A 21,921-nucleotide genomic window follows, 5' to 3' on the forward strand; every position below is an offset into this window, starting at 1 on the left:
CTTTAACTTTGAGTGGGACTGGTGGTAGGGATGGGTATTTCCTTAGCTTGTTATTAAGATATTTTCTATAGGGAATTTATATAGATTTATGAAAGATGTTTTTTTTCTGGGGCCATGGGAGAAATAGATTTTACCAAATGTGCAGATTTTTTTTTTTATTGTGGCTTTAGTTTGGTAAACATACAATGTTTATCTAGAGCATATTTTAGCATAACCGAATTCTGCATCACCATACCCCCCTCCCCGGAGGTGCTTTAGCAGTGTTGAAAGAAACTGGGTCCATGTGGTTCTCACACCAGCTCCTAGCTCACTACAGGACACATTAGTACGGTAGGTGTAAGTGTATCAAAGCTCTGGGGGGTGGGGGATGAGCAGAATCTGAGATGTCAGATTCTGCAGGATTTTCAGCAGGTTCTAAGACTTGACTACAGCAGAGATCGGCAGTGTGTGGGCAGCAGGAAAGGTGAGTGTTCCATGTCGTCTTTGCTGGGAGACATTTATTTGGAAGATTGGACTATAGCAGTAGAGTCACTTTTTTTTTTTTTTTTTTAAGGAATACATGAATAAATAAATTATATCTTCTATATGCATGGAGTTGCGCTTTAAAGGTGCATATATATGTGTGTGTGTGTATGTATGTATGTATATGTTTGTATGAGAAATGTTTTTGTGTTTTCTGTAATTGTGGCCCCCTCCTATCTTTTGTATTTCCTCTGCCAGTAGGGGGTGGAGGCTTGGGCCTGACATATCCGTTATGTCTATTCAGAGGTCTGCCTTTCTGCTCTTAAAACTGTTAACTGGAAAGACAAAACCGGTCTTTACAAGTGCGCTCTCCCGTATGTATATGCAGCATTACAATGTAATATTTCCATCATTTTTAATTTGGGGAGAAGGCATATTTCCTCTTTTGAAGGAGAAATACTTTGAGAAACATTTATTAGTGCATCTGTATCTCAAATCAACTGATGTGCTTTTTGCATGTGTTAGTATTAAGGTTTTTTTTTTTGTGACCAATTCAACATTTGTAGTTTTGTGTGATTGTTCAGCCAAATAGCGACTGTTTACCTCTTTTCTCTGTTGTGTTGCAACTGCAAGCACCTATTTAGTGTAATGAATTGTGGTTGTACAATTCTTATACACAATTCTAAAGGCCTGTTCATACACATTATGGCAGGGATGTTCGATTCCTATTGCCCGACGCCCGGGACATGTAGTTCCAAGCTCCGGGCAAGTTGTTTTTTTTTTTTTTTTTTGTTCTCTACCCTTTAGCCCTGTTGTGATCAAGCAGCGGGCTCACCTGTCAGGTGGAAGCATTCGGGTGGCAGCGCTGCTTCCACACAGTGCCAGCCTCTCACACATCTACTCTCCTACTCTTCTTATCTTGACCCGAAAGTGACGTTATGATGCCACTTCCAGGTCCCCATTGAGAGATTCCCGGCCATGGAAGTCGGGAGAGAATGTAATGTGGTGCGATGTGCACCACATTACATCCAGTGAAACACAGGGTAGACATACAGGGTCTTTTAGACCCTGGATGCCTCAATAAAGAGAGCCTGTCACCAAAAAAACATCACATAGGGGATGTAATGAAAAAAAGAAAAGTGAAAAAAAAACCATTTTTTTCTTTCTGTAAAAAATTAAGGTTACACCGAAGCACATACCAAACCCCCCCCCCCCCCCCCCCAAAAAAAATAAAATTGAGGCCCCCCCCACATATACGCACGTACAAAGGTAAAAGCACACGCTGGGGCGCCTACACATGAAAACGTCAATTTCACATATCGCTGTGCACGCCAGAATGAGAGCAACAATTCTAGCACCAGACCTCCTCTGTAACGCTAAACTGATGACCTATAAGGAGCTTTAAAAGTGTAGACCTATAGAAAATATAGGGTACTGAAGTTCGTTGCCATTTCACGAGCGCTCACAAATTTAAGTTTTGGTAAGTTGGATATCTATTTACTCGGTGCAAGTTCATCTTTTATATTTTACAAAACAAAGGGTAATTTATAGTTTTTTTGTGCCCTAAAATTAACTTACTTGTATTGTATTTTTTACTGAAATTTTGTGTTAATATCTTGCGACATAAAAAAGTGGAACTACCACTATTTTATTCTCTAGGGTCTCTGCTTTCAGAAAATATATCATGTTCGGGGTTTTTATGTACTCTTCAGGCCTAAATTTATTTTTTAAACTTGTGCAAAAAATGCTAAAACGGCTTGGGCAGCGAAAGAGATAAAGGATAAGCCCTGACCCACCCTTTCCTGAGGGGCAACCAATGGGTGCTCATTACACTGCAAGGTATCTCCCCTCCCTGCTAGTCCCCGGGTGCGGTGCTGGAGAGAGGCAGGGAGGGAAGGAGGAGATAAACAGCGCAATGTTAAAAATTTTAAACATTTAAGTTGCCATAAAGCCCCTTTTGTTTTTAAAAGCCCCAGACATTCCTAATATCACCTCCGATTTAAATAAAGTTTTGGTTAAAAAAAAAGTATTTTTTATCTTGACAAATAGATTGTCATGAGGGACAAGTAGTTTGGGGCACCGATTTAGTCCCTGGATAAGTAGTTTTTTTTCTTTCTTTTTTTTTAAATTTCCACACCCCTGATATTGTGCACATAACCTGTGCATTGTGCAATTGCTCTGTGATCTTTTGCTACAATGCAGCATAGTGCTTGCTTTTTTTTTTTTTCTTAACCGTGTTTAATTTTGTTCTAGTTAAAAGCTGGACTATACTCCCACTCCAGTGATGCAGCGTCCTGGAGCTCCTTGCTGGCTGCTGACATCTTCAGCTGGTCATCTTTCAGGGTTTGATCTTTGGCTTTTTTGATTGGCCATGCTGAGATTACGTCACTTTTGCACATACCCTAAAGTTCCTCATGTTGAAATTGTACACTGACCTGCTGAGCTCAGTGTACAGCGCAAACAGGCAGGTAAGCATTTTAATGCCGAAGAGGGGAATTTACTAAGCCTGGAGCAGCCAGGATCTGGACAGTTGCAATGGTAAGCAATCAGCTTCAAGCTTTTAATTTCAAAGCTTAAAGTGGAACTCTCAAGGCTGGAAATGCACACATTTGAATTGCAGAAAGTGACACAGATTTTGAGACTGAGGGGGAGAGTTTCCAATAAGGAAGTGACTTCTTTGTGCTTCAACAAAATGGCTGCCTCCAGCAAGAAGAAACAGGAACAAAACTAAAGGCCATTTACAGCACACACTAATTTTAATCCACATTATTTTAATCCACACTATTCATGTGTAATGCATGTTCTTTTTCTTAAAAAAAAAAAATTGGGTCCCCTTTAGGTCTAACCACTTCAATACCACTTTTTCACCCTTCCTGCCCAGGCCAATTTTCAGGTTTCAGCGCTCTCACACTTTGAATGACAATGGCACAGTCATGCAACACTGTACGCAAACAACAAAAAAAGGCGAAAAAAGTTCAAAAAAAACCCCCCCCACGTTTTTCTTTGTTTCTGTTATAAAAGTTTGCAAACAAATAATTGTTCTTCATACATTTAGGCCAAGATGTATTCTGCTACATTTCTTTGGTGAAAATAACCCAAATATAGTGTTTATTATTTAGTTTGTAGGAAAGTTATAGAGTTCACAAACTATGGGATATATCTGAATATTGATCAATTCTGAAGTACTGTCAGCCAATCTAGTTTCTTGAGGCCCAAAAATGTCAGAACAGTACAGATATCCCCCAAATGACCGCTTATTGCAAAGTAGACAGTCCAACATATTTCATAAGAGGCATGGCAAGTTTTTTGAAGTTGTAATTTTTTTGTCATAATTTTTCGTAAAATGAAGAAATTAAAAAGAAAAGTTCACAATCTTTTTTTTTTCATACTGTCACCAGTGCATTACAGTGTCATATAACTGGTGTGGTGGTGATCAGGTACACTCACTGGTGACACTATGGTATTACATTTTTCTCTTTTTTTTTTTTTCTTCTTTCATATTGCACTATGACCAAGGTAGTATAATGTTCCTATAGTAACATCGTACTACTTTGGGGAAGTGATTAGTATTTTTTTTTTTGTTACACAATTTGATTATAGCAAGGAATTTATTTGCTATAAGCAAGCATTTAACTGAATGAAATCGATTAATTCAGTTTTATTGTTGTAATTAACTGTTATTTGCCAAGGCTAATCACATGACACAGATGTGCTGTGATTGGCCCAGCCTGTGCATGTGATCGCTGTGACCATTCACAGCTAGACACACTTGTAAACAATGGATGGCATGAAAGGAAGCCATCCATTGTATACAACTGTCATGTGACTTGCTGTGATTGTTTACAGCAGGTCACATGGTACTGGCAACGGGGCCGGTACACAGATCTGTCATCGGCTGTGTCCGAGGTACACGGCCGGTGACAGATCTCGCGGCAGCACAGCCCTGCGGGCATGCGCAATGCCCGATCCAGGAAGGACACCATATATCGTCCTCCCGGAGGGACGAAGTGTTCACCCGGCCGCCATTTGGCCATAGGCCGGGCGGCAACTGGTTAAGTCATAAAGTACTAGTATGCACCGCATACTAGCACATTATGGCAAACTTACCTGCACTCGAGCACTCCAGCGCAGCACTGTCATGGCTCTTCCATTTTCACCTGGTCTTCCTTTCGGGTTCGTGGGCTCTGGCTATATAATTGCCCGGGGCCACAGTTACCTCACTCCTGCGCATGCACGCTGGCCAAAGCATGGGGCTCTGCATTTTACCACACACTGTATGTAGAGCGTCACTGCGCCTGTATCTTGTATGGGTGACTATTGCTGTTAATATCTTCTAAACGGTATGTGTTTAGGACATATTCATTGTACCTACAAGCCTGAAGGTAAGCTCACCTGTAGGTACATGGTAAAAAAATGTTTTCTACCACTTTGTCAGACTTTTAAGGGTAACATTCCACTGAAACAAGCTGAAATTACATCTGTGTTGCTACGCAGAGCTGCTCCAGTGTTAGTAAATCCCCCCTTTAGCATGTCTATTCTCTGTTAAGAAGACTGCCTGTTGGCAATTTTCTTTCTTTTTTTTTTTTTCAAGTTTCACTTTTAACTGTATACACAGCAGTGCGTTGACGCATGTTATGAGTTGTTGGAAGCCATGCTACAATTTTATGCAACAGACTTCAGTGCACTTATATGGTGTGAACAGGGCACATAGACAACACTTCTTTTCTCTTTGTCTTTGTGTGTGATTTGATGATTATTTTTACGGACAAATACATGGAGACAATTTGTTATAAGCCTGAAAATACCATTTGTATTAAGTTGCTGTTAATGTACAAATAATGGAAAAAGGATTATGGATTAAGGAGTCTTCCACATTTAATAAGAAATGAAGAAAACCTAGATGTAATCAATTTGAAATAACTTTGTTAGGTTTGTTACCAAATGTGGAAATCCATTAATTTCCCATACTTTAATCCTGCCTGAAACAGCCTGTGTTTTGTTTACAGGTGAAACTCGAAAAATTTGAATATCGTGCAAAAGTTCATTTATTTCAGTAATGCAACTTAAAAGGTGAAACTAATATATGAGACTCATTACATGCAAAGCAAGATAGTTCAAACTGTGATTTGTCATAATTGTGATGATTATGGCTTACAGGTCATGAAAACCCCAAATCCACAATCTCAGAAAATTAGAATATTACATGCAATCAATAAAACAAGGATTGTACATAGAACAATATCGGACCTCTGAAAAGTATAAGCATGCATATGTACTCAGTACTTGGCTTGGGCCCCTTTTGCAGCAATTACTGCCTCAATGCGGCGTGGCATGGAAGCTATCAGCCTGTGGCACTGCTGAGGTGTTATGGAAGACCAGGATGCTTCAATAGCGGCCTTCAGCTCTTCTGCATTGTTCAGTCTCATGTCTCTCATCTTTCTCTTGGCAATGCCCCATAGATTCTCTATGGGGTTCAGGTCAGGCGAGTTTGCTGGCCAATCAAGCACAGTAATCCCACGGTCATTGAACCAGGTTTTGGTGCTTTTGACAGTGTGGGCAGGTGCCAAGTCCTGCTGGATAATGAAGTCAGCATCCCCATAAAGCTCGTCTACGGAAGGAAGCATGAAGTGCTCCAAAATCTCCTGGTAGATGGGTATGTTGACCCTGGACTTAATGAAGCACAGTGGACCAACACCAGCAGATGATATGGCTCCCCAAATCAACACGGACTGTGGAAACTTCACACTGGACTTCAAGCATCTTGTAGTGTGTGCCTCTCCATTCTTCCTCCATACTCTGGGTCCTTGGTTTCCAAATGAGATGCAAAAGTTGCTCTCATCAGAAAAGAGGACTTTGGACCACTGAGCAACAGAGCAGGTCTGTTTTTCTTTAGCCCAGGTAAGACGCTTCTGATGTTTTTTATTGTTCAGGAGCAGCTTGACAAGAGGAATATGACATTTGAAGCCCAAGCCCAGGATCCGTCTGTGTGTGGTGGCTCTTGATGCACTGTCTCCAGCCTCAGTCCACTCCTTGTGAAAGTCCCCAACACTTTTGATTGGCCTTTTCCTGACAATCCTCTCCAGGCTGCGGTCATCCTTGCTGCTTGTGCACCTTTTTCTTCCACACTTTTCCCTTCCACATAACTTTCTATTAATGTGCTTTGATACAGCACTTTGGGAACATCCAACTTCTTTTGCAATTACCTTTTGAGGCTTTCCCTCCTTATGGAGGGTGTCAATGATGGTTTTCTGCACAACTGTCAGGTCAGCAGTCTTTCCCATGATTGTGATTCCTACTGAACCAGACTGAGAGACCATTTAAAGGCTCAGGAACCCTTTGCAGGTGTTATGGCTTAATTAGCGGATTAGAGTGGGACACTTTGAGCCTAGAATATTGCACCTTTTCACAATATTCTAATTTTCTGAGATTGTGGATTTGGGGTTTTCATGAGCTGTAAGCCATAATCATCTCAATTATGACAAATCACGGCTTGACCTATCTTGCTTTGCATGTAATGAGTCTATCTCATATATTAGTTTCACCTTTTAAGTTGCATTACTGAAATAAATGAACTTTTGCACGATTTTCTAATTTTTCTAGTTTCACCTGTATGTGGGTCGGGTGGTATGGGGAGCCACCGTATTGGTAGATGCTTCTACCACATGGATGTTGGGATCCAATTACACATATTTATTATTTTTAGTTTTTTTGTTTGTAATTTGTCTACATATTATTAAAAATTATATATATATATATTTTATATATATATGTATATATATATATATACTTAATTAGTTCTAATGTAGCTATACAAGCTTTAATTTTAGTATCTGATCTAAATGTGATCGAATCAGAAACCAATCGAATAGCCATAACTTCTCTTCTAATCAATTTACACTCCGTTTAGATATGAGCAATTATTATTTTCATTTATTATTACAGATACTTATATAGTTCCATCAGTTTACGCAGTTCTTTACATAAAGTATATGCTATACAGTCACATCAGTTGCTGGCCTCAAGGAGCTTACAATCTAAGATCCCTAATTCACATTCACACATACTAGGGCAATTCAAACACGAGCCCACACAGGCACAGAGAGAACATGCAAGCCCAAGGCAGATGGTGCAGTGGTTGGGATTTGAACCGACAACCCTAGTGCTGCTGGACAGACGTGCTATCCATTTAGCTATCGTTTTGCATCAGGCCACAGCACTGCGTGGATTCGGTCATAAATCAGATTGTATTTTGATTTGATTGGATTATGAGATTGCTTGGTGGAAACAGAGATACAATTGATAATTTAGGATCAAATCCTCCAGCTATCAGTTGAACGCCTTTTCCCTGTGTGTGGCATATTGTCTGTTTTTTGTCTTGCCGACTATCAATGATTATTTTTTTTTTCTATTTTAAAAAAATGATTGGAAAAAAAGTTTATCGTTTATTGACGTGTGTATGGCCATGATTAGTGGTTTCCTGGTGTAGAAAAAAAGTGAGGCTTCTGTATGTTTTATGTAAAATTTTCCCCCAGATGAACTCATCCAATTCTATCTTCATATGAGTTATGTACTTTGTCTCATTTATGATGTGTGCCATTAAGCACATTGTGTGTATAATTAGAGGCATGTATATATAAAGCAGTGAATGTGAAGTTCTCCAGATGTTCACTACTGGTGAACCATTCACTGTCATATAAAGCACCAGGAAGCTCACATGCAGTGAATGATTGGTGAATGTTACATTTACTGTTTTGGGATTATGCCCCTTGTAGAGCGGGTACTGCTTTACAGAATGATACAGTTCACCAAGAGATTACCAGCAGTTTTTTTTTTCTGCAGGGGGGCAAGTTGTAAATCTGATGAACCAGCGTCTGCAGACTGGGTTTACTGAGGCCGAGGTCTTACAGATCTTCTGTGACACATGTGAAGCAGTGGCTCGCCTCCACCAGTGCAAGACTGCCATCATTCACCGAGATCTCAAGGTAACGAGGATCTTGCCTCTTGCATCTTATATTAATAAGCTTGGTTATGTTTCTGTGGGAAAAAAACAGTTCTAGCTGCTGTTTTATTTGGATTGTTTGCCTATTTCTGAATTGCTTCGACTGTTATAAAGATGCTGTGACTGTCTCCTGGGCTTATTATTATCAGTTTAACAAATGGAAAATAAAGATAAATGGACTATCATCCAATGAATTGGCAAAAGAACATTAAGAATGCTAGAAGGCATAGTCCCTCTGCAAAAATGTAATAACTGCACTAGTTAAAAATTACATATATATATATAATTTTTTTGTTTTGTCTCGTTTTGAAGCCTGCAATGCACAGGCTCATGCCTTGTTTACATCCAAGCCACAGGTCTGTATGGAGGTGCAGGACTTATGTTGTGGGACTGAAAGAAGTGGACATGGACTACAAGTGTGGTGATGTCCCTGTTCTCATGCTGGTGCTCTGTACGTTCATCTGTTGATAATCTAGCCATTTGTAGATCCCTCTGAATATATCTGTGAATGGAGCCACTCATATTTGGTCTAATCATAAGCAACAAAAGCTTGCTTCAAGGCTAAGTACCCAGCAATTCAGATAAGTGGGTGGGGTGGTAGTGGGGGAGGGGTTGGAGAATGTGACTTTGTCCACCCTAAATATTGTTGGAAGATGAAACTTGGTCCCAAAGGTGGACTAGGTCTTTAAGCAATTTGGTTATATGCTGCCGCCCAAAAGGAGGTTGAAGTATACCTGTGTCCTGCAATGGGCTTCAAGAGAGGTTTTATGGTAAGAACAAAGATCTTATTTACTTATTCCTCCATTGAAGCACACAGGAATGTTAGCAATTCTCCATCCTCCTGTAGGCAGCTGGATAACCAGACTGTTTAAGAATTCCTGTGTTCGTTACTGGGCTTCATAAAAAATATTTTATGGTAGGTACAAAAATCATATTTAAAAAAATAAAAAATAACTTTGCTGATTTAAGTGGTATGTATAGCCAAAACGTTTTCCAGTTTTGGACAGAGTAGGGAAGAGTTAAAACTTATGACAGGTTATATTTTTGCTCTCTCTATACTGTTGGGGAACTTTTTCTTCACTTAGTGCCTATTCACATCGTAACACGGTGTGGGAAACCTGTGTTGCGTGTGCGTTTCCTGCACCATGTTCAAAACGCACTAGATGTGTGATCTGCTGCCAGTGTCAATATATTCTGGATGACATCCAAAACACCGTTTGCAAATGCAGTACCATGCAATCCAGATGTAGTGCGTTTTTAAAAGTAGTGCATGTACTACTTTTGGTGCGATCCAATGCAGAATCGCAGGAGGAAAGCAAAGGTTTCCTTAATGCATCAGCAGCGCATACTCGCCTTTCCTTTGCTGTCCTGGTCTAATGAGCTGCCAGGACCAGGAAAAGCTACCCTGTGTAAGCAAAATTGTTCTGTGTTGGTTTACACAGGGCTAGGAATCATGTCACATTACTGGTGCTTTGTGATTGGGCCAGATGGAGTCTACCACATACTTCTCCATTCCCAGAAGTACTGGGTGTTCTTATGTCTTGCAGCTGAATGGATTAGCAGGGATTGAAGGAAAGGTGAGTATGTGCTTCTGGGAAGAGGGAATTGATACAGACTTGTTGATATGCCCTGCATTTGCAAAGCAGGCTTAGAGTGTTACTAAACCCACAGCAGCAAAATCAGTGTGTATATGTAGTAATGCATGCTTGTTATACTCACTGTTCAACTTAAGGGGTTTAGCCTCTGCATTCTATAAAAAGGATGTTTGATTCTGTCTTCTCTGATCCTCCCCTTCCTCCACGTTCCCCATTTCTTCTCCTGATGGAACACAGCCTCTTTTATCTGTCTTGGGAGGGTGCATGTGGTCAGCACTGGGCCAATCGGCACTGTCCAGACAGAGGGTCAGGGGTTATGCAATCTCATAGGGCAGTGAGAGGAGAATGAAAACCTCTACAAGCTTTAACCAGTGCTCAGCTGGACACTGATGGAAGTCACAAGACTGCTCTTGTGAAATAAAGGTGTTTAGCAGTTTATATTTACTAAAATAATGGCTTTTTCAAGTTCTGTGTACTGTGGGAAACCAGATAGGGTGAATTCAGGGTCCTGGGTTTAGTAACATTTTTAACTTTAATCATTTTATTTTCTTTAATGGGAAGTAATTGTTTACTAGCTACCAATTTTTATACTCTATCTTCGATTTACGGCTTTTTAGTTCATACTATTAAAACACTGGAGAAAAACCAGAGGAGTGTATTGGTGAAATGCAGTGAAGCAAAGAATGATCTTGCCAGTCTTGTAGTAGGCCGCTGGTGTCTATCCTTCTCCAATGCCAGTCTCTTTCAGTTCATGAGTACTTCTAGTAGTCACATATCTGCTGTCTTAATTCCATTTATTTACTGCTTCCAGAGCTCTGAGTGCTGTCATCTCTGGAAGAGATTAACAGGTCACATCTGTGGTGGATTAATACATTAATCCTTTGCTCTCTGTGAGTGCTACTGGCTGGGATTGGCTTCCTGCTTGTTTGAAATGTAATGGTAGAACAAATTCTGACACTGTTCAAACTGCTTCCTGACTCGGTCAATATGAAGCGTTTATCAGGCGTGAAATCCCTCTTATCAATGACACAAGTGAGCTGCGACTGCTTAATAAGGCAGTTTGAAAGGATAAAATCGTGAGAGCTGCCATTGCTGACAAGTAAGTGTATGTTCCAAAGCAGTCATCTTTTTTTCCTACTTTGCTGATTCACTAGCCTGGAACAAGCATGTATAAAGGTTGTTGAGATGGCCGACATCCAAATACTTGTGTTGGGTCAATGATCAAGAGTTATTAATATTAGAGAGACAACTTGGTGACACCTTTTACAGAAGCAGAATTGCAAAATTTATGTTTATCATCTGGTGTTTCTGCCTGAGCCATCGATAGGTTGCTTCTTTGCCATTCTGTCCCTGACAGTTGATGCTAAGAAAAAAAAAATTAGCTATATATTTTAAGTAAAAAGGACAGGAAAATGAGAATTTGAAAGAGCTTTTTTAAATACATAGAAACAATAAATGTATAACTAGTGAGGGCCACAGATAGCCCTAAAAATAAATGAACTTGCATGAGTCATTATAGAAAAAGTGGTCTGGCTGGGAGTGATAGAAGTCTACTGATTTTGTCTCCAAATTCCAAATATTTTTCATGGCAAAGAAATTTCTTTTGACTTTTTTGGGGAGTGCTAGGTTATGGGATTTTAGTTTGCTTTTCCATAGATGACCATTAAAAGGTGAGGGAGCATTATTGTTTGTGGTCTCTGCATTCAAGCAATGTTTTTTGATATCTACTGATAACTCTGGGTTTATTAATGATTTCTACGGCATTTGTAAAGGTGCTTCACAATGTAGCCTTGTATACATTCTAGGTAGTAGAAACAGCAACCTGAGGGCATTTAGTTCCCAAAAATTTTGCCGGGTTGAAAATACAATGATAAACTGCAAGATTCATAAGCCATAATGATATCAACCTCCACATTTTGTCACCAGGATCCTGGTGGATCATTGGATTGAGTTCTAGTGGAATTTGGTCTAAGATGTTGTGAGGCAAATATACAGTAGGTTGCACCTGTAGCCGTATGTCTGATGAGACAAGGGACAAATCCAGTTTGCTCTAAAGTTATATCTGAAAATCCAGCCCCTTAGGAGGACTGAGTGTTGTGCTACACCCCCCCCCCCCTTTCACCAGTAGCAAAAATAAAAATAGCGAGAGTGACAGAACTCACTCGCTTTGACTATAATAACTCCCTCCTCATTGGCCTACCTCATCTCAGGCTATCCCATCTTCAGTCTATCATGAATGCTGTTGCCAGACTTATCCACCTTACTAACCGTTCCATATCTGCCACCCCTCTCTACCAATTTCTCCACTAGCTTCCCATTGCCCAATGGATAAAATTCAAAATATTAACAATAATATATAAAGCCATTTATACAGTTGCAAGAAAAAGTATGTGAACCCCTTGGGATTATGTGGAGTTTTGCATGAATTGGGCATAAAATGTGCTCTGAACGTCATCTAAGTCACAACAATAGAAGAACACAGTCTGCTGAACATAATACTACACAAACATTAGATGTTGCCATGGTTTAATTGCACATAACATGTAAACATTCACAGTGCAGGGAGGAAAAAGTATGTGAGGCCCTAGCTTAATGACTTCTCCCAGAGCTAATTGGAGCCAGGAGTGAGCCCACCTTGACTCCAATCAGTGTGATGATATTGGATGTGTTGCTGACAGCTGTCCTGCCCTTAAAAAACACACACCTGTTTTGGATTTACTGGTTTCAAGAAGCACTGTCTGATGTGAACCATGCCTCACAGAAAAGAGCTCTCAGAAGACCTACGATCAAGAATTGTTGACTTGCATGAAGCTGGAAAGGGTTACAAAAGTATCTCCAAAAGCCTTGATGTTCATGTGTTCACGGTAAGACAGACTGTCTACAAATGGAGAAAGTTTAGCACTGTTGCTACTCTCCCTAGGCGCGGTCGTCCTGTAAAAATGACTGCAAGAACACAGCGTAGAATGCTGCATGAGGTAAAGAAGAATCCCAGAGTGTCCGCTAAAGACCTACAGAAATCTCTGGCACATGCTAACATTTTTGTTGACACATCTACAATAAGGAAAACATTAAACAAGAATGGAGTACATGGGAGGACACCACGGAGGAAGCCATTGCTGTCCAAAAAGAATATTGCAGCACGTTTGAAGTTTTCAAAAGAGCACCTGGATGTTCCACAGCACTACTGGCAAAATATACTGTGGACAGATGAAACCAAGATTGAGTTGTTTGAGAAGAACACACAACACTATGTGTGGAGAAAAAAATGCACAGCACACCAACATCAAAACCTCATCCCCACTGTAAAACACGGCGGAGGGAGCATCATGGTTTGGGGCTGCTTTGTTGTCATTGATGGGAAAATTAATTCCAGAGTTTATCAAGACATTTTGCAGGAAAACGTATGACCATCTGTCTGCCAACTGAAGCTCCACAGAGGATGGGTGATGCAACAGGACAATGACCCAAAGCATACAAGTAATTCAACAAAACAATGGCTGCAACAGCACAGAATACGCCTCCTGGAGTGGCCCAGTCAGAGTCCTGACCTCAACCCGATTGAAATGCTGTGGCATGACCTTAAGAGAGCGATTTTGCTACACTGAAACAGTTTTATGAAGTGGAGTGGTCCAAAATTACTCCAGATCGTTGTGCAGGTCTGATCTGCAACTACAGGAGACATTTGGTTGAGGTTTTTGCTGCCAAAGGGGGGTCAACCAGTTATTAAGTCCAAAGGTTCACATACTTTTTCCTTCCTGCACTGTGAATGTTTACATGTTGCCATGGTTTAATTGCACATAACATCTAATGTTTGTGTAGTATTATGTTCAGCAGACTGTGTTCTTCTATTGTTGTGACTTAGATGACGTTCAGAGCACATTTTATGCCCAATTCATGCAAAACTCCACGTAATCCCAAGGGGTTCACATACTTTTTCTTGCAACTCTAACTCTGCCCCAAATTACATCACCAATCTTGTCTCCAAATATTACCCAAACCGTACTCTCCGCTCTCTAGCTCCTTATCTCCTTCTCTCATACTCATCTCCAGGACTTCTCCAGAGCTTTCCCCATCCTCTGGAACTCTCTACCCCAATTTATCAGACTATTGCCTACTCTGCTCACTTTTTAGGTGATCTCTGAAAACCTATCTCTTCTATCTCTGAAAGCCTATCCTGCCCTCAGCTAATGATGGAATCTTTTATTCCTCCGACTAGTCCATCTCCCACAGTTACTACCTTTTGTACCACTAGCCCCTCCCTCTTATATTGTAAACTCCAAGGAGCAGGGCCCTCCTAACCCTCTTGTATTGAACTATATTGTTGCTGTATTGTCTCCCTTTTATATTGTAAAGCGCTGAGCAAACTGTAGTCACTATATAAATCTTGTATAATAATAATAATAATAGCATGAGGTGCCATACAGACTAATCTGGTTATCTCAGTCAAAAAGAAATAACGGACATCAAGCTTGAAGAACTTTGCAATGAGTTTAAAGTGACTGCATGCTTGTCTTTGGAGTAGAGAAAGTTCTGGTGTAGACAATCTGCTGGAATATGGGAGCCAGGAGTGGAACTTGTCCAGTTGTATAAGATAGTGTGCAAGCTTAGCATGACTTAGAGGTCACGATAAAGCAGGATTAATGACACATAGGGCAATCAGTATCTGCTAATTATCGAAACTGGAGATTGCTTGGAGCATAAATGTCAGTAAAAAAGTATGTTGGGTGAACTTGGTGAGTAGCAGGGACTTGGGTAATTGAAATGGAAATCATGCAAGTTCTTACTGGGTATATTTGTATTTGGTGCATGATCTGCGTGATGGAGAGCACCCTGTACCATCCAGCCAGTAACCAGCCTCAGTAGCCATATTGTAGTGGTCTGTTTTCCTATTGGCCACTATTTTAGCAGGAAATATCATGCTGTATTTTGATCACACTTTTTTTTTTTTTATTTAAATGTTAACAATCATTTTGCTTTTGAATAGCCACAGAGAAATCTGGTGTCCCCTCTAAGGCAGAAAGTGGTCAGAAGGTGTGTGGACCCATCATATCTTTTTGCAGTTCTTTCAAGAAGTTCTCTACATCCCAGCCCTTCAAACCTTTAGGGAAACCTAAGAGGTGCACATTGTTTGCCAGTCCTCTGTATCCCCTATGTTGGCACTATAATACTAAAGGTCTTTTTTTTTTTTTTTTTTAACATCTAGAGTGTTCAACAGGTAGAAGGTTAGAAAGATCTTCCAAATCCCCCATGCACTGCTTCATGTTGTGTTGAGGTAAGGGTATATCCACCCTAATAGCATCAATGTGAGAGGGTAGAGTAGTTTTGTCATTTTGATTTACCTCCATTATTTATGTTGGGTAAGGTTCTGCTTCCAAAGCTGCATTCTCAGTGTGTTGCACAAGATCCTCCTGCCTGTCTCCATCAAGTGTGGGGCATTAGGGTAATAGTGTATGCACTTCCAGAAAACACTGCCATCTTTGCACTGGATCCCTGGCAAACGTTGCTAATCAAGATGCATTGGCAACATTGGAGCTCCAGAGATGTGCTGCTCACATTGTGGAAGCAGGGCATGCCCCTCAATGTCGCAGTCAGGTGATTATGTACAAGGTGGCATTTTCCAAAATGTATCACGTAACATCAACAATGCAATAGGTAGGCAGAATTAGTGGAGTGTCGTGATTCAGAAGTGAAGCTCTTCTTCCTTTTTTTTTTTTTCTTTTATCTCTGCAACAAGATCATGATGTATTATCATTGATTGATTGCCTTATAAATGTAACTGTGTTGATACTTGGTTTGTGCACTCAGTATCTTTGTATCTTTCAGCTGGAGTGACATTCACTGGTGTAAGGTAGGTTGTAATTATGGTAATTCTGCTGCTGGCAAAGTGTTGCTGGTGTCGGACTCTCCTGTTTGACATGGCCCTTACTGAGTGAGGATTAGTGCGACAGCCCTGCGACTTGTCGCCAACAGCTGCTACTGACAGATTCCCTGTATAGAGCAGTGGTAATGGGTAAGGTGCAGGAGCCTATAGTGGTAAGTTAATTTTTTAGCTTAACCCCTTCACGCCTAAGGGTAAAACAAATCTAAATGCCTAAGCACAATTCTGCAACGTTGACATGTTAGTAAAACCGTACATATCGTCACAACTACTTTGTATATCCAGGTGGATTATACCTTGTTTTTTTCAGGACAAATTGGGCTTTCATTTGGTGGTAAATGGTCATGGATAGCTCCTAATTTTTTTTTATTATTAAAGGAAAACTGGGCCAAAATAGTAAAAAAAATCATTTTTTTATATTTAACTGTGTGTTTCTTGTTACGACCATAACCTACCACCAAAGAACAACCCAAAATACATTCTCCAGTTCTTGACGATCGCAGCGATACCATATATGTGTATGTTATTTGTTGTTTGTACCCGTAGTACAGCCCAGAAACAACAGTGCGCATTTTGTTTTTGTCTTTTTTTTTTATTTTTTTTTTTTACATAAAACACACTGTCACTGACATTGACATTAACACTAACTGACACTGATACCAATTTTTTTTTTAAATCCTGACCTTTGACCCTGACCTTTGCCCTTGACCCTGACCTTTGACCCTGACCTTGACCCAAACACTAACCCTGGTACTGAACTAGATCAAACCTTGATCTAGGTATTTTTCTTTATCTTTTTTTTTTTTTTTTTTTCTACAAACTTTTTTTTTCTCTCTCTATGTCAGGAGTTCGAGAGATACAATGTATCTCTCTTCTCCATTCATAGAGAGAGAGAAAACAAGGGGGCCGGGCTGCACAGTGATTGATCACTGTGATAGCCAATCAGAGGCTATCACAGCGATCACGTGACCCGGAATCGGGAGTCCCGGGTCCCGATCGTTAGAACGGGACCCGGGGCTCTCAGTGACACCGCGGTCTTGGTGCTGGGAGCGCGCCGAGCGGTGCGCTCCCAGCACAAAGACAGGTACGCAAATATGCGGCCCCACGGAAAAAAGCCCAGGTCCGTGAGGCCGCATATTTGTGTTACGTCGGCGTCAAGGGGTTAAGTAGCTGGTATGGTACATTTGCGTGAGAAAACTACCTATGTCCCTCCAATTGTCCCCATCCCTAAATTTATCATCCAGTCCTTTATGTACTCCCTAAAACCTAATATTCTGAATTCACCCTTAAAACATAAGATTAACACCATAATTAGCCCCTAACTGATCTTGAACACTTAGTGTTACTAAACCCACAACCGTAAAATCAGTCTGTATATGCAGCAAAGCATGCTTGTTATACTCACTGTAAAACCTAAGGGTTAATCCTCTACATTGTGTAAAAAGGCCGTTTTGATACGGTCTTCTCTGCTCCTCCTCTTCTTCAAATGTCCACGTCTTATCTCCTGATAAGACAGACTGAACCCGTAGCCATTTTGCACATGCTCAGTTTAGTGTGTATTGCTAGAAAGGTTTTCTTTTCTTGGAAGAATGCATGTGATCAGCACAAGGCCAATCAGCACTGTCCAGACAGAGATCAGGGGCTTTGCATCCTCTTAGAGCAGAAAGAAAACTCTTACAAGCTTTAACCAGTGCTATGCTGAACACTGATAGAAGTCACAAGACTGATCTCACTGCTGATAAGGGTATTTAGCAGTTTATATTTACTAAAATAATTGCATTTCCTTATAGTGTGTACTGTGGGAGACCAGATATAGTGATTGCAGGGTCCTGGGTTTAGTAACAGCAGCACTCAGACTGGGAAATAAAGAAGCAGTAATATGTGGTCAAGGAGTGAGCAGATTGGTTGGTTTCAGTCTATTGCTGCTCCTTCATCGTCCATTTATTATACTGGGAGTGAGTAGGTGACACCATTGTATTCCTTTAAAGTGGTTCTAAAGTCCAAAAGTTTGTGTTTTTTTTTTTCCCTTAAAGCTGAATTCAAGGAATTAAGCCACTTTGGTAAATGTGTAAGCATAGTATATGAGTAAAGTCAAACGAGGTGCATGTCACCTTGTGGCCTTAGCTCTTTAATATAGATTTGACAGTTTTAGGGCACTTCAAGGAGCATTTCTTCCCACCCTCCCCTCTGCTACCCATTTACACAATCATTTGTATTTTGTGAATGAGTTCACAAAATACAAAGGCTTCTCTGAATGGGCAGCAGAGGGAAAAGGGCAGGGCACAGAAGCAGACCAGAAGGTCCAGTATTAGCGCTCCAGAACCATGAGCAGTATAGCGATAGCCATCTTTTTGTCGCTCCATAAAACTGTCAGATGTAAATGGAAAAAAATAAGTCCCTGAGGTGGCATGCATCTCTTTGGACTCAAGTCATAGTATGCCTGCACATATATCCAAGTGTCTGAATTCCTGGAGTTCAGCTTTAATGCATTCTCCACATTAAGGTTAAAAACTCCCCACTACCTGTTTTACCCACCCCCATCCCTAAACACTTACCTGGTCCGTGTCACGGCTCAAACGCTATCTCTGGCTCCAGCACCACTTCTTTCTTTCACAGAATTATCTGAGCGCAGCAGAGCCATAGGCTCCTGCTGCTATCAGTCAAAGTCCTGTGAGGAAGGGATGGGGGTAGTGCTTACTGGCACTGTGAGTGTCTATGGATGTACACAACCCTGGTCGGAAGTGCATACACATGAGTGCATCCTTGGCACCTGACTTGCTAAGAAGACACCTGGAGAAGTTGACAAGAGAACAACACCGGTGCCAGAAAATAAAGTAAAAGATGTTGTGCAAAAGTAGGTAAGTATTCAATTATTTTTAGAAAAAAAAAAATTATATTCTTTAGTATCACTTTACTTCTGACAGCAAACATATTGTCACCCTTCTGGCTTTTAAGTCTGGCAGAGGTATATTTAACCAAAAAAAAAAGCTGGATCAGAGTGCAATTTTTTTTGGCAGATAAGACCGCTCACATTTGTTAATTTCAGCTGTATATTTAGCGGTTTCCTTGGAGTTCAATTTTAGCATAATCCTTAAACTTAATCCCCTAACTCCAGAGCTGACACTTAAGCAACACCTGAACACAAATTTAACAGCTGACATTAAAAGAGAAGTGTTTTTTTCCCCTAAATTTATACTTACCTAGGTGGATGCAACATCTGTCTCCTGCCAGCTCTAAGGGTGAGAACTCAGAATGATCGCCAGGTTTTACTGTCTGCTCTGCCCCCTCACTGGAGTGGTGGGCTGTGGGGAGGGTGCGACTGGCTCAGGCTGTCATTGGCTTGCTGAAAGGCTGAGCCAGGTGGTGCTCCAGACTCTGGGGTGGATCCCGACTTTAAAATCAGGATCTTTCACCAGCCTGGACCGCCTGAGTGACATCAGCTTCGGCCCGCTGTTCGCTGAAAATGGGTCACTACAGTGCAGAATGCACTGCACTCCTGTGCGTGAGTGTTCACAGGAGAAGTACAGCCAAAAGAGCTGTACTTCTCCTTTAAAGCTCAGGTCAATCTAATACTTTATACTGTATCTTGCTTTGGATAGAACAGGTAAAGATTAGAGCCTTTGTCAGCTTTTTATTACTGTCTGAAAACAAATTTTTTTATAGGAATTTGGATTCCACCAATGTAGAGTTGGATTTCTGTCAATGCTTTTTATTGCTGCCTGTGCTTTTCCTTCCTAGTTACAACAATCATTTCTTATAGGAGAGTCACTCAAAACGGGAAGTATGGTAAAATCTTCCCAAGTAGGACCCCAGACAAAAAATAGTCTAGTAAATGTATATTATATAGGGAGCGCTTGTTGGAGCCCAACCTCTGTAGCTGTAAGATAAAGGTGCCAGATGGATATCAGGGATGGATGGATGGGAGCAGTAACACTGAGGCAGCTATTCTTAGAGTGGAAGCAAGGCTCTAATGCAGTAACAAGAAAAAGAGAGGAAGGCGCCTCTAAGTGCAGTATTGACAATTTATTTTGTAAACAATGGATAAATTGCACGTACAAGATAAACTGTTAAAAAGACTCATCATGTGGTAATTAGATCCAGGTGGGACATCCAGCCGTCCAGCAGCAAACTATGTCTATAGGATCAAACCTGAAGAAGGAGCCTATTGAGCATGCTCCGAAATGCAATACCGCCCCCTTCACCTGCTACATCTGACTCTGCTCTCCAAGCTTCATTTTTGATGCACAGGCACATCCTGGACTCTACTTCCTGATCCTATAGACATAGTTTGCTGCTGGACGGCTGGATGTCCCACCTGGATCTAATTACCACACAATGAGTCTTTTTAACGGTTTATCTTGTAAGTGCAATTTATCCATTGTTTACTGAATAAATTGTTAATACTGCACTTAGAGGCGCCTTCCTCTTTTTCTTTAAAAATAGTCTAGTGAAGGATATTCTTTGTAGATAATGAAGGTAAAAAACAATTATCAAAGCACTTACTTTTTAATGTTTGCTTAAACATCTTATAGTGAAACAAATTAATTGGGTAAAATAAATGAACAGGCATCTATTGCTGTCTGGGAAGTACATATTTTGCAGAGTGGATTTCCTGCTGTATACAGCCTTTCCCAGGATCCAGAACGCAGACATTTTGTAGGTAGTCTATAATATTTGCATCCCGTAACATGCTTAAAGTGGCTGTAAACCCTTACATATGCCCACTGAAGGGACAAGTCTCTGGTGATATGCTGAGATTAAACAAATCTTCCTACATAAGCTGCACCTGTTTATCTGCAGTCCTTTCTTCCCTGCAGCCTTCTAAAACACACAGATCAAAGTCTTTTTTTAAACTTCAGAAGGCTGGGACAGGGATCTGACATCACACTGCAATGCATTAGAGTAGAGCTCATTGTAATCTGCAAACTGAGTGGTGAGATTGCAAGGGAAAATGTCACCAGCACACTGATGATCACCAATATGGGTCCAAACGTTTTAATGACGATCACATAGTTACAGCAAGGCAACGAGACTCCGAAACGTTGCCTTGCTGTAACTATATGATTGTTCATTAAAACATTTGGACCCATATTGGTGATCCTCTGTGTGCTGATGACCTTTTCCCCTCGCTGATGCTGTTCAGTTACAGCCGTCTATCTCTGCAGCACCCACTTATACACACAGCCATTTTTAACACAGGAACGTGTGCGTTTGGATTGTAAACTTGCTGAGTTGAGAGATTGGGCACACCCCCTTCTACAGAGTCCCACACTGAAACATGCATAGCTGAGGCTGCCAATAACCTGCTGTGTGTTTGGGGGGGTGGGGGGGATGCGAACTGTCTCCAGAATTGCTTGGTGGCAAAAGTGAATAATGCAAATGGCAGAGGGAGGAGAGATCAGGTAGGAACCACACTAGATGGTTTGGATTGAGGTTAGTACACACTATAGAGGGATATGCATTGTTCATTTTTCACAGAGGTATAAACCACTTTAATTTTTGATTGTGAAAGGGTTATGTAAATTAAAGAGTAGAAATCCAGAATGATTCACTTTTTTTCCATGCCAGGTAAGAGAGCGGTCAGGGCTATATAGACCCTACTGAAAAAATAGATTGTGTGTTACACTTTTGCTTCATTTACATTGGCATTCTATAAAAGAGTGCTGTAGGTTATGCATTTGGTGTATTGCTCTGTGGTCCCCATGCTGCTTTTAATTTTTTCTTTCATGTTCCTATGCTAAGTGTGACGTTTGCCGTCACCAGTGTGGTTTAATAAGTGCTTGTTTTTGGCAGCCAAGTGTTGCCTAATTATAAACGTGCACGACACATCTCCTAACAGACATAAACAAATCAATAATTAGAGCTACCTAGGGAGATGGTGCATAGAACATTCTGTAAGGAAAAAGGACACTGGAGGGCACCAAGACTGTCAATTGCTTCTTGGTTCCAAAGTTCCCTTCATGTGGATGTTTAATCAATTGGTAATT

At 40.8% G+C, this 21,921-nt stretch overlaps 1 protein-coding gene across 8 annotated transcripts in view; it reads left to right on the forward strand.

Annotated features, from left to right (window-relative positions):
• The window catches only part of AAK1 (AP2 associated kinase 1), a 160,539-nt gene that overhangs the window by 63,698 nt on the left and 74,920 nt on the right, over positions 1 to 21,921 (forward strand). For all 8 annotated transcript variants that reach the window (XM_089687204.1, XM_089687196.1, XM_089687199.1 and 5 more), the window contains exon 4: positions 8,302 to 8,444. In XM_089687204.1, coding sequence (XP_089543330.1) covers positions 8,302 to 8,444 — 143 coding nt within the window. The remainder of the gene's footprint in view (positions 1 to 8,301; positions 8,445 to 21,921) is intronic.

Source organism: Staurois parvus, unplaced genomic scaffold (assembly GCF_062004578.1).
Source record: "Staurois parvus isolate SC_StPar_1 unplaced genomic scaffold, SC_StPar_1.0 ptg000420l, whole genome shotgun sequence".
Lineage (NCBI taxonomy): Eukaryota > Metazoa > Chordata > Amphibia > Anura > Ranidae > Staurois > Staurois parvus.